An 11,953-nucleotide genomic window follows, 5' to 3' on the forward strand; every position below is an offset into this window, starting at 1 on the left:
CCCCAGGAACCACGGTGGTGGTAAACTCCTTCCATGCTGGCTGGGTGTATGGGCTTCGAGGGGGCGGCGGGCAGGGTTAGGGTTGAGACTGGGTAGCTCACACTCCCTGGGAGTTTCCATTCCCGGCAGGCTCACTCCCAGGGCGCTCGCTCTGGATGATGTCGCCCTGTTTCCCTCCTAGAGCGCAGGTTGGTATCTCCCCGTTGCCATGGGAACCTGCTGTTTTGAAATCCTGCTTCCAGAGGTGCAGCAGCAGGAGCCGAGCAGGTAATGGCTCAGGCAGCGCCCCCGGTGTGCAGCGCCCTGCTGCCCCGCGTCAGGGTGAGGAGGGGGCGGCCTGCGGGTCAGGGTCACCGTAGCCAGTCTGTGGAGCAGGGTATTGTTTAGGGAAGGGAGGATTTCTTGCTGTATTGTCCTTTGTTCTGTATTGCTGGGGGGGTTAGTGCTAGCTGGGAAGGTGGGGGAAGTTTGGGGGATTGGAGGGTGCTGCTGCTGTTTCCTGGCTAGCTGTGTGCTAGGCAGGAGCTCAGTCAGAGCTCACGCTTATCTCCCACAGGGTGAGTTTTATTATTGTCACTCTTGGGAAGGACCAAGGTGGAGATGGTGCCCAGAGAGGTTCTCTCATTGGCCTGCTAAACCCAGGGTTGTGAGTTCAATCCTTGAGGGGGCCACTTAGGGGGATCTGGGGCAAAATCAGTACTTGGTCCTGCTAGTGAAGGCAGGGGGCTGGACTCGATGACCTTTCGAGGTCCCTTCCAGCTCTATGAGATAGGTATAGGTAGGTATATCTCAATACCATGGCTGTGCAGTGACCTGAGGGAAGCTGAGCGACAGGAAGGCTGGTAGGGGAAGGTAGCCACTGAGATGTTCCCAAGGTGATAAAACAAGGTTGAAAAACAAGATCTCGGGGTGGGGGGGGGGCGGATGAGATTACTGGGGAATCGTGCCTGTTTGGCCAGAGACAAGTGCAGATGATTTACCCTTGTGCTGAACCTTCTTTGACCCTACATGGTACAAGGTACTGGTACCGTGTTCTATGAGTAACAAATCTTTGGAGCGCTGCAGTTACTAGATGGGCAAACAAACCGTGGAGAAAACCCTCACTCAAAGCTGTGGCAATGCTGGAAAAGGCAGCAGCGGGGAGTGAGTTTCATGAATGGTTGGTGTGGCGTGTACAGAACCTAGACCTCAGCCGCAAGATGTTCAACGTCAGCTGTAAGGGTAAGCTCACTTCTGTCAGTCACACATTTATCACCACCTAGAGAAGCTCGTTGGGAACGAATGCAACCCGGCTGCTTGCCATCAGGACCTGCTGGTGACACAGTCATACAAACAGCTTGGTCACCTAACAGCAGATCAGGCAGCCAAGAACAGCCAGGAACCAAGTCCCATAGAAAATGGTTTCAAGCACTGGAGGCCACATGATCACAGAGTATTATTGGAGCAGAATATGTGGTCACTTGGCCAAAGCCTATAAAGGTCCACAGGCAAGAAACAGGTTCAGCAACCAAACGGATCCTGCTTCTAGTGAACTGCAGCCAATATTTGGACACAACGGTTGGTGGAGGAAGTGAGGCTGTGCCAGGAGCACAGGGCAAATTCTATAAGGAGCTGGTTTTGCCTCACGTCCATGAACCCAGGGCTGTGTGCAGGCTTCCTGGGTACAGGGTCAAATCTTTGGAATGACTGTGAACTGTGGTGTCTTCATTGGTGGCCTGATTATGTTGTTTCCAGCCTGAAACCTGCAATGTACAGCTGCTTTGTAGAACTGCCTGAGACACATGATGAAAGCCTGTGGGAGCTGCCAGGAAGCAGGATAAATACAGATGACTGCAAATTCAGAGAACCCTCCACAGTCCTGTACTGGCTTCACAGGGGAAGGTTTCCTCCAACAATCAACATTTCCTTCAGGCTGCTGCATCTTACTTTAGTCATTGCCCAACGGCATAAGGTTTTACACGATCAAATATTAAGGGAGGGTACCAAGGAGCAGTGCTCCAGTTCCCCCGACACCTTCATAAAGCGAAAGCATTTTTGTCCCTGATAAATTACGCTAGTTTTACACTGAGTCAGTGCTCCTGCTGCAGCCCATGTGAGAATCATCGTGGAAAGGGGCTTTCCTGGGAGCAAGCAGCTGCAGACAGCACTAGTAGCCAGTTAAGCAGCTAAAGACTAACTGTCTTCCACCCCAATCTTCACCTCTTATAGCCCTAGATTACAGTCATATTGGCATCTTATGGCTCAGCTGTTGGGTCAGGGACCGAAATAACTCTTAAAATGGGATTGATCTGACCAGGGGTTATTCTCAGGTGGAAAAGGAGCTTATTTTTGGAATCATTAAATGTCATGATTGCCACTAGGGGAGAAAGTTCATCCTGGTCAGGGATCACATCACTTTTTTTGCTTCAAATTTGGGGGCTCCTGAAAAAGAAGAGCTGCTTCTGACCACAGCCTGCCGGCACTGTTGCTGGTAGCGTAGGGGTGTGATATATGCTATAAGAGAGGAGAAGGTAGATGCAAATGTGGTTATTTGGGCTCCCCCAATGGAATAACCCCACTCAGTGGGTGGCCCTCAGGATACACCTGTAACAGTTGTAGAGATTTCCTAAGCCCACATCTCAAGATGTGGTGGGATCCACAGTGAAAAACTGATTGGGGACAGCTGGATTCATGAGACTCCCTTGTGACCCTACTGGAATTGTGGAAGCCCAGCTCTGTTTGCTGTAAATAAGAGCTCTTCAGTGTGGATTGGAGATGAGAATTGGAGGCCATGTAGTGACCCCTGGGCTGTACCTGAGGTAAGGGTGGCTGTAGCCTGCTCCATTATGTGTGGCAAATTGCCTATGTAGCCTTCAGCTGGGCAAAATTTGGATGCCCTTGGTGTATTGTCTGGAAAGCTAATAATTGTCATGTCCTTTTGCTTTTCCTTCAGGTGAGGTGGATCCAGTATCCTCGAGCCACACGACCATGGACAGAATGACTAGGGACCAGCCCCTGACCAGACAAGAGAAGGTGAAAATTGTGAGCAGTCTCTTGAAGCAGGCTCCGCCTGAAGAATTCTGCGAGGCCTTCAGTGATCTGCGCCTGCTGGTGGGCGATGACAGCCTGATGTGCCAGGAAGCTGCCTCCCTCTGTGCCCTGCACAACAAGCTCTACTTCACCCCAGTCAGGATAAAGGAGTGTGAGGTGCTGCTGACCCGCCACAACGAGCTGGAGGAAGAACACTTCCTTGACTCCCAGAGACAGGTCTCTTTCAAATTTGACCACCCGAGGAAAGAGGCAAGTGAGTTTCAGGCTCACCCACAGGAAGATGAGAAAGGTGAGGCGTGGAGAAGGGCTCTCTATGAGGGCCTGAAAGCATACGTCAGCAGCCACTATCCTGGGGGGATTTGCAGTGTCTTCATCAAGGATACAGCCATCCGGAAAATCCTCATCGCCTGCATTGCAAGTCGTCTGCACCGGCCCTCCGCCTTCTGGAATGGCCTGTGGAAATCAGAGTGGACTTTCACCCTAACTCCCACTTCCACTTCCACCCAGGTGGCTGGGACCATCATGGTGCAGGCTCACTACTTTGAGGACGGCAACATCCACTTGACAGTGTGCAAGGATGTGGCAGAGAGTCTGCCTGTCACCACGGAAACCCAGACCTCCCAGGACTTTGTGAAACTGCTAGAGGATGCAGACAACCAGTTCCAGGATGGGCTGATGGAAGAATACCAGAGGATGAGCGATACCCACTTGAAGGCTTTCCGAAGACAGCTGCCCATCATCCACAGCACGATCGACTGGGAGAAAATAGTGACAGCTAAGATAGTGGAGGCACCTGCTGTCCCATGAAAGGCCAGTTTGTATGGGATATCTGAATAAAGTGTTCAGGGAAGGGAGAAAGTACTAAATATCCTATAAAATAAATAGAGAAAAGAAAAATTGAAAAAAAAAAATCGGAGAAAATGAAGGCCAGAAGAGTTCTGTGGTGTCAAGAGCCAGGGTGCTCTCCTGGGAGGTTGGGAGATCCAAGTGGAGGTGTTCTGCTGACCATGCTGAGCGCAGGATAAGTGCTCACACAGATCAATAAGCAGTCACATTGTGTGTCAGCTTGTTGATAAAGTGGAGGGAGTTCTAAGAAGAGCAACCAAATTGATGAGTGGGCTTCAGAGAGAGTGTGATTTAATGATAGAGCACTGGACAGCACATGCCCTCTGTCTCCCCACCTCTCAGGCTCTTCAATACACAAGACCCTAGTTACATAGTACACCCGTTCTTGGGGACTAGTTTATTAGCGTATCAAAACTTAAACAGTCTTTCTTTCCAATCCCTCAGTGGGACATGGTTCTTCCTTTCTGTGGCCTGGCTGCTTTGTCCTTTCAAGCCATCTTTCTCTTCTCAGCCTCCTTCCGGACAAATACCGTTTCTTAGTCTCCCACTAGACCATGGGTCGCCGCTTGTGTAGGGAAAGCCCCTGGCAGGCCGGGCAGGTTTGTTTACCTGCCCCATCCGCATGTCCGGCCCATCGCAGCTCCCACTGGCCGCGGATCGCTGCTCCGGACTAACGGGGGCTGCTGGAAGCAGCACGGGCCGAGGGACGTACTGGCCGCCGCTTCCAGCAGCTCCCATTGGCCTGGAGCAGTGAACCACAGCCAGTGGGAGCTGTGATCAGCCGGGCCTGCGGACGCGGCAGGTAAACAAACTGGCCCGGCCCGCCAAGGGCTTTCCCTACACAAGCAGCGTCCCAAGTTTGGGAAACACTGCTTTAGAGAGTCATGGAGTTTCCCAGGACTCTTTTCTTGGGGCTTCAGTCTTTAAAAACTTTCAGGCTGCTCCTTGAAGGCTTATCAGCCTGCTTCTCTCAGGACCTCAGCCCCAGCTCACTCTCACTGCCAGGCCTCACTTCTTCCTCCTGGTGAAGCAGACTTGACTACTAAGTCTATTATCACTACCTATTATATTCCTTATACACTCATATATACACACCCCAACTACTATATTCCTCATACACTCTTACCCTGCTCTATATCCTTAGACATTAGTTGGGCTTTTTTAATGTTATCCCATGTCCCAGCACTCTCCCTAACCCCCTCATGGTTCTGTCACCTTAAAGCATTTAAATTCTTCATCAAAATCCTTTTCTGGGAACATGCCCTGCATTCCCCTATCTGGGGATCAACTGTTTAACATTCCATGTGTTATATAACCCCTTTTTGTCTCTTGTCAATAATGGTAAATTATCAAATCACATTCTTCCTTTTAGCCCTTTGGAGTAGCACATTATCCTCTGTTTTGGGGCATACTTCATAAAATCTTCTTCCTCTTGGTCCACAATTCTTGCTATTCCTTTTTTAACCAAACTTAAATTCCTGCTTACTCAAAGGAATCTTTAAACCAATTTCTCCATTTTTAAAGCATTTCTTCTCTTCCTTCTCTTCCATTTCCTTGCCAGGTATCCCAGCATGTGCTGGAATCCATCTAGTATTATGTTCACGCTCAAGCATGCTAGTGTTGTTGTCAACAGCGTTTCATTTATTAGCTCACTTCTGCTTTCTGAGATACCCCTTTTAATTGCCAGTATACCCCATAATGCATCTGAAAAGATAACAGTGGTGGAAGATTGTATGTCCCTTATGTTAGCATTATTATCATCAATTCAGCTGTCATCATGGCTACAAAATTAGATAGTCTTTTAGATTTCTTAACTCCAGTCTCAGGGATGCAAAAGGCTATTCTCACTCTGTTTTTTCAACTTTAGATCCGTCAGAGTGAGTGTGCGTGTGTGTGTGTGTGTGTGTGTGTGTGTGTGTGTGTGTGTACACACACACACACACACACACACACACATTCGGCAATGGTGACCCCACTTTGAGTGTAACTCAAACTTTATCTGTCATACAGGAAGACTTTCTCTTTATTTTATTATATAATTCTAAATCCACATCTGGAGAGATATTTCATAGAAGATTAGGATTGGAAGAGACCTCAGGAGGTCGTCTAGTCCAATCTCCTGCTCAATGCAGGACCAACACCAACTAAATCATCCCAGCCAGGCCTTTGTCAAGCTGGGCCTTAAAAACCTCTAAGGATGGAGATTCCACCCAGGGCCAGACTGCTGCCTGAACTGCCAAAGCCTGGACTGTGCTGCTCCAAGAATGGATGGAATGCCGCCCCTTAGCATGTGCTGCCCCAGGCAGGTGCTTCCTATGCAAAAAAGCCGTGATCGCACTTGCGATCGGCGGCACTCCAGCGGCAGCTCCACCGTGCCACTTTCTTCTTCTGCGGGAATTCGGCAGCAGGTGCTTCCCTCCGAGAGGGACGAATCGCCGCCGAACAGCCCGACGTGCTGCCTCTTCCCCTTGGCCGCCCCAAGCACCTGCTTGCTGGGCTGGTGCCTGGAGCCGGCCCTGCCTAAAACCACTTTGCACATTATTTAAGATTTTTTCCAACTATGCAACTAGCCTCTCATTTATCATTCTCGTCTCATAACTTTACTCACACAAGATATGATAACAATTGGTCTATAAGCATCAATTCTCATAAGTAACTTGGCTAGCTTCCTTATTGGTACTATCACCAGATGCTTCCATGCTACTGGTATTACTCCTTTTCTCATATATTATATAATTTTAATAAAATCCTGAAACTCCCTGCAGGTCAGTATTCGAGAAAGCATTATATTACATATACTATCTTTACCAGGGGCTGTGTTTTTATTTTTGTCTAACTTTTCTGAGTTCCTGCATACTGAAGTTTTCATTCAGTATCTCATCATCATTTCCCCAACCATTTAAGAGCTCAGTTTTCTTGATCAAATTTTCTCCTCCCCACCCCCTGAAAATCTGTACTTGGATTCTTCTCAATACTAACTTTCCAGAACACTTCTTCTAGGATTTCTGCTTTTCTTTTGTTAGAATTTATAACTCCATCCTCTTCAATAGGATCAGGGCCAAAAATACCTGTTATTGCCCCATGTTCTAGTCATTTTCTTAACTTGCTTGCAAATCTCAGAAACCTTGGTATCTGTTTTTAATTTTCCCATAATACTCCTTTCAACTCTTGTTTAGTCCTCTTATTAATTTTGTGCCACTGCCTTTCTTCTTTCCTATTTTGCCCAGTCCTCACTGTTCACTCTGGTTTAGCTTTTCTATATGCCTTATTTCTTCAATTACAATCTCGTATTCCTCCACAGAACTGTGTTTCTGATTTTAGAGCAATTTGTTACCTTATGAATAGCTACTTCGGCTGCTGCCACAATTCCCTTTATCGTGTTATCACTAAATTCCTCTATATTATCACTTACATACTTATTACTCAGGCATTCATCACACATACGTCTGAAGAACTCCCAATCAGCCCTTTTAAAATTCCAAGTCAGAGTACCTCCAGTGTCTTCAATATTACCCTTGCCTTGGTACATAAGTGTAGGGAAATGATCAGTACTCATTCCCTCTTCCTGGTAAATTTACCAGTTACATTTACTAGCTATATTGCTTGTTGCAATTCCCAGTGCCAAATGGGAAAAGGAACCCAGTAACTGAGCTAAACCTCGTTGGTGCTCTGTTATTTAGTATTACCAGATTGTGTTAATCAATAAACTTTTCCAAACATTTGCAATTGCTGTCCAATTTCCCAGTTTCCCATAACTCGTTATGGCTATTCAAATCTCCACATATAACATATGGACCTTTTACTTCTCTAATGAGCTCTTTTAATTCTGAGCACTCCAAATTTTTATAGGTCCTTAAAGTAGTGTTTTTATTCTGCATTGGAACCTCTATAGTAGTGTACTCAAAACTGAGTTTCTTTACATTTATTTCAACATTAATTTATAAAGGAAAATAAGTTATTTCTCTATCATATCTGACTGTACCATATCCTGGGACTTTAAAAAGACAACTTTTCCATTAATCACGTTTCCACTATACATAGAACATCAGGCTTGACCTTAATTTCAAAAATAGTCTTCTTTAGTTCCTGACCACGTGCTATTAAGCGTTGCGCATTCCCACAATTTCTTTTAGCACCATATTAGTTAAACTGCAGTATTGCTCTCACACAAAATTGCATTAACATGCAAATACTTTTCTGCAGCTTTTATTATCTGTATTCTTTCTGTTCTTTTCTGTTTGTGAAGTGCAGTTGATTACTTCTACCCTAAATGCTACAAATGCCACCTTGTCTACAAATAGGTCTTCTCCTACTGCTCTTATATTATTTACCATATCCTTTATAGCACTGTGTTGTAGAAATGGTTCCTTCCCCTTATTGGTTTTCTCCTCCTCTGTTCCCACCTGTCGCTTTGAATGCCTTTTAGCAGCTTTTGCATAAGATATCTTGTTGGTAATCCTGGTTCTTTGTATCTCCCTAGCCTGTTTAGCTACCCTGAATCCTCCATAAGCTACTGTTCTTATCCCCACAGGTTTCATATGAATGCTCCTCTACACATTTACCATAGTTTGTGTTTCTCCTTTATACACATCTGTCACATGGCCAAATTTTTGGCACTTGTAACATCTCAAAGGCCGAGGAATGTATGGGTTAGTCCAAAATATAGGCTATCCTAGCTTTACCCCATCAGGTAAAACCCTTCCTCCAAGTGTTATTTGCACACCTGTTGATGGTTTGTTCTCTCCCACCTTCTACTAATTAATTGCTTGATGAATAGCACCTGGGCCCACCTATACCTTTTAAAATTTGATCCTCTATCATTTCCAATGGGACCCCATATATTACCCCAGTTGTTTCTGTCAGAAATTTTGGGGGCTGGCAATCCATTTTTATTTTCCCAAGAATTGTAGTTTTAAGCAGTTTCTCAGCTTGTGCTTCACCAGTACACTCCACTAATAAGTCTCCACCCTGTAATATTCTAGCTCTTGATATAGCCCTAACATTTTCCTAATCCATTTAGCTATTTGCAAAGGATTAATGTCACCTATCTCCACTTCCTTACCCAGCAATTTGACAATTGCAATATTTTGGCATTCCACCCTACTCTTTGTTCCCTATTCCCTACTGCTTCTTCTGATATTTCTCATCTTTTTCCTACTTTGCACCCATTCTTCATTCCTAGCTTCTTCTTCCTCATTTTCTAGAGTGACTTCTGTACTATTCAGCCTGTTTTTTTTTTTTTCTTCAGTCCTCCAAAACTCCTGTCTCCCCAGCCCATCTCCCACTTGCCAGGGGTAGGCCTTTAGGATAGCCTTCTGCTAAGGCTTACAAACTTTTCCCACCACAGCCATTAATTCTCAGCTCTGTTTATATAGTCCTTCCTTAACTCCTTCCTCTGAAAACTCCCTAATACCAGCTAGGGTCAATTATCACTTGGTTGCTAGGTCACAGGCCAGGCTGAGCCCAGCTTGCCTTAAAGGGCCAGGCAGCCTGTGATAGGACCAACAGGCCTGAGAGAAAGACAAATATATGGAGAGGGTAGGTACTGCTTCCAAATCCCTGTAGTCCTTGTCTGAGACACAGATGACAGAGGAAATGGGATCCACGAAGTATGGAACAGGAGGAAAAATCAGCAAGACACACAGTAATTGTCATGATACAACACCCATCCACATAGCTTTGGATGATGACACACCATCACACCATGAAATGGGCTGGCTGCACAGTCTCGCTTGTAGACCGGTGCATGTTCCACCGCTCCCCCACCTTGCAGTGACTAGCATGAGGTGCAATGTTAGCTAGAAACCTGCACAGCTGGCATGCCAGAGTCCGCTTTAAGGGTGCCTGGATGACTCAAGTGAGTAGTTAAATGATATGGAGCCTTTCACCTCTGTATCACAAGTTCAAATCCAGCCTAGGTCAGTAGTGCCCAAAAGTTGTTACCGTTTGCTGGCCTTTTGGCAGTCTATGGGGGACGGAGCTCAGTGGTTTGAGCATTGGCCTGTTAAACCCAGGGTTGTGAGTTCAATCTTTGAGGGGGCCACTTAAGGATCTGGGGCAAAAATCAGTACTTGTTCCTGCTAGTGAAGGCAGGGGGCTGGACTTGATGACCTTTCGGGGTCCCTTCCAGTTTTATGAGATAGGTATATCTCCATATATTATGTAACACCATTTTGATGGTGTGAGCTCAATTCCTAGTACCGAAAGATCAAATGGAAACGGCGTGGGCCAAGGGACGTACTGGCCGCCGCTTCCAGGAGCTCCCATTGGCCTGGAGCAGCGAACTGCAGCCAGTGGGAGCCGTGATTGGCCGGACCTGCGGACGCGGCAGGTAAACAAACTGTCCCGGCCCGCCAGGGGCTTTCCCTACACAAGCGGCATCCCGAGTTTGGGAAACATTGTTCTAATGTCTTCAGCACCAGTTCAAAGCGAGCCACCAGTTCCATTTCCTAGCATAGAGAGGTGTAACAAACCCTTCACTCTGTACATGCCACTTCTGTTCCGTTTTAACAGCTGTTCTGGGTTTTTTATTTTGGTCTGTAGAAAGCATGTTCAGTTTTACACTAGCCATAGTAAAAAACCCACTCCAGCTTACTATAGGAAATGCTGGTATAAGTTGCAGTGAGGTTTGAAATGTCCTTTTTCTGGGGGGGGGGGCGCAGGAGGGGAGATAAAAGGGGGCCAGACCCACATCTGGAACCAGACAGAGATGGAGAGCAAGAGAGGAAGAGAGATAAAGGGAAAAGACTGCCAGGAGTAGAATGCGAACGCGTGCCAGCCTGTGTGGGAAGCTGCTGCTGTCATTTGGGAGGTTATTAAGGACATTCGTAGTGCAACACACGCGCCTGGATTCCCATCTGAGCAGCATCAATAAACTTTTTGTTTCATTCTCTTTGGAAGAGGAGCCTTAATTAGGCATGAAGAAATTTATCAAGCAGCAGCCTCCTGGAGCAGGTTGGTCCCAGTGACAGCTGGTGTGATGGCTTCCTGCACATTTCCAAGCAGCAGCAGCAAGAATTTATTAAGATCCACAGCCCCCCCCAGCCCCACCCATTTGACTGAGAAATCCAAACTGCATCCGTCTAATAGCAGCCATTGCAGAGGGGAAGGCAAATGTGAAACTCAGCCGCTCCCGTATCCTCTAACAAAAAGCCAACCTGCTGCATTGGCTTGTCTAGGCTCAGATGCTGGGTTAGTGCTGGGGGGTATTGGGCCAGTTGGCCTAGCCCTTTAGGTAAAGCAGGGATGGTAATGGAGGTTTTCAGTGAGTTTTTCAACTCATTGGCTACCGCTGTCCATTGGAGCTGGCCTGGCAGCTGTTCAGATGTCATGTGAGAGCTGCCTAGAGGGGCAACATACTGAGTAAGGTTTCACAGGATGGAGCTTTAGGGACAAACCTAGTAAAGCCAATGGGCGTCTTTCCAGATGCTTTTGTGCACACAAATAACTTATAACTGGCAGAACCTAAATATGATTGTTGCAGGTGATTATTGTGTAACGCAGAGTCATTGTTTTAAACCACCAAACCTGATCCCACTGACGAGAATGGGGAGATTTGCCATTGAGTAAATACGAGCAGAATTTCACCCCTGGTTTAATGCATTTTGTTTCAAGAGTGAATGGCTGGGGTCCATTCCAGGAGCAGCAGTGTCACTGGGATACTCTGCCTGCGGAGTTGCTTTGTGTACAACTGGCATGTGCTTTGATTCAACCAAACAGCAAGCCCTGGAGCTGTTACATGTGGACCAGGGGGAAAAAAATGCATTTAAAAAAAAAAAAAGCCTCGTTATGTAATGCCCTTGGCTAGACCTCATGAGGCTTTGCAGGTGTTTTAAAATATCTCGCAGGAAGACCTTTAAGTAATAGCCACACCTCCCTTTTAGCAAGGCAAGCAATCACTTTCCCTTCCGAGACCCCCGTCTCTACCGCAAGGAAATCAGGCTGTGTTACTGCCACAGACATGGCACAGGCAAGGGGGCCAGCGATGGTACTGTAGTAGCTTTTTATTTTCTAATCAGTTTAAAAATAAAAATCACACCATTTATTTTATTTCTGAAAAAAGTCATGGTAACAACAA

At 46.6% G+C, this 11,953-nt stretch overlaps 1 protein-coding gene across 1 annotated transcript; it reads left to right on the forward strand.

Moving 5' to 3' along the window:
* The first annotated feature begins 2,940 nt into the window (after nucleotides 1-2,940).
* Nucleotides 2,941-3,837, forward strand: LOC128844429 (F-actin-capping protein subunit alpha-1-like). The gene has a single exon (XM_054042164.1). The coding sequence runs from the start codon at nucleotides 2,968-2,970 to the stop codon at nucleotides 3,835-3,837; it is 870 nt and encodes a 289-aa protein (XP_053898139.1). The 5' UTR covers nucleotides 2,941-2,967.
* The last annotated feature ends 8,116 nt before the right edge of the window (nucleotides 3,838-11,953 follow it).

The sequence above is a fragment of the Malaclemys terrapin genome, chromosome 10 (genome assembly GCF_027887155.1).
Source record: "Malaclemys terrapin pileata isolate rMalTer1 chromosome 10, rMalTer1.hap1, whole genome shotgun sequence".
NCBI classification, from domain to species: Eukaryota; Metazoa; Chordata; order Testudines; family Emydidae; genus Malaclemys; species Malaclemys terrapin.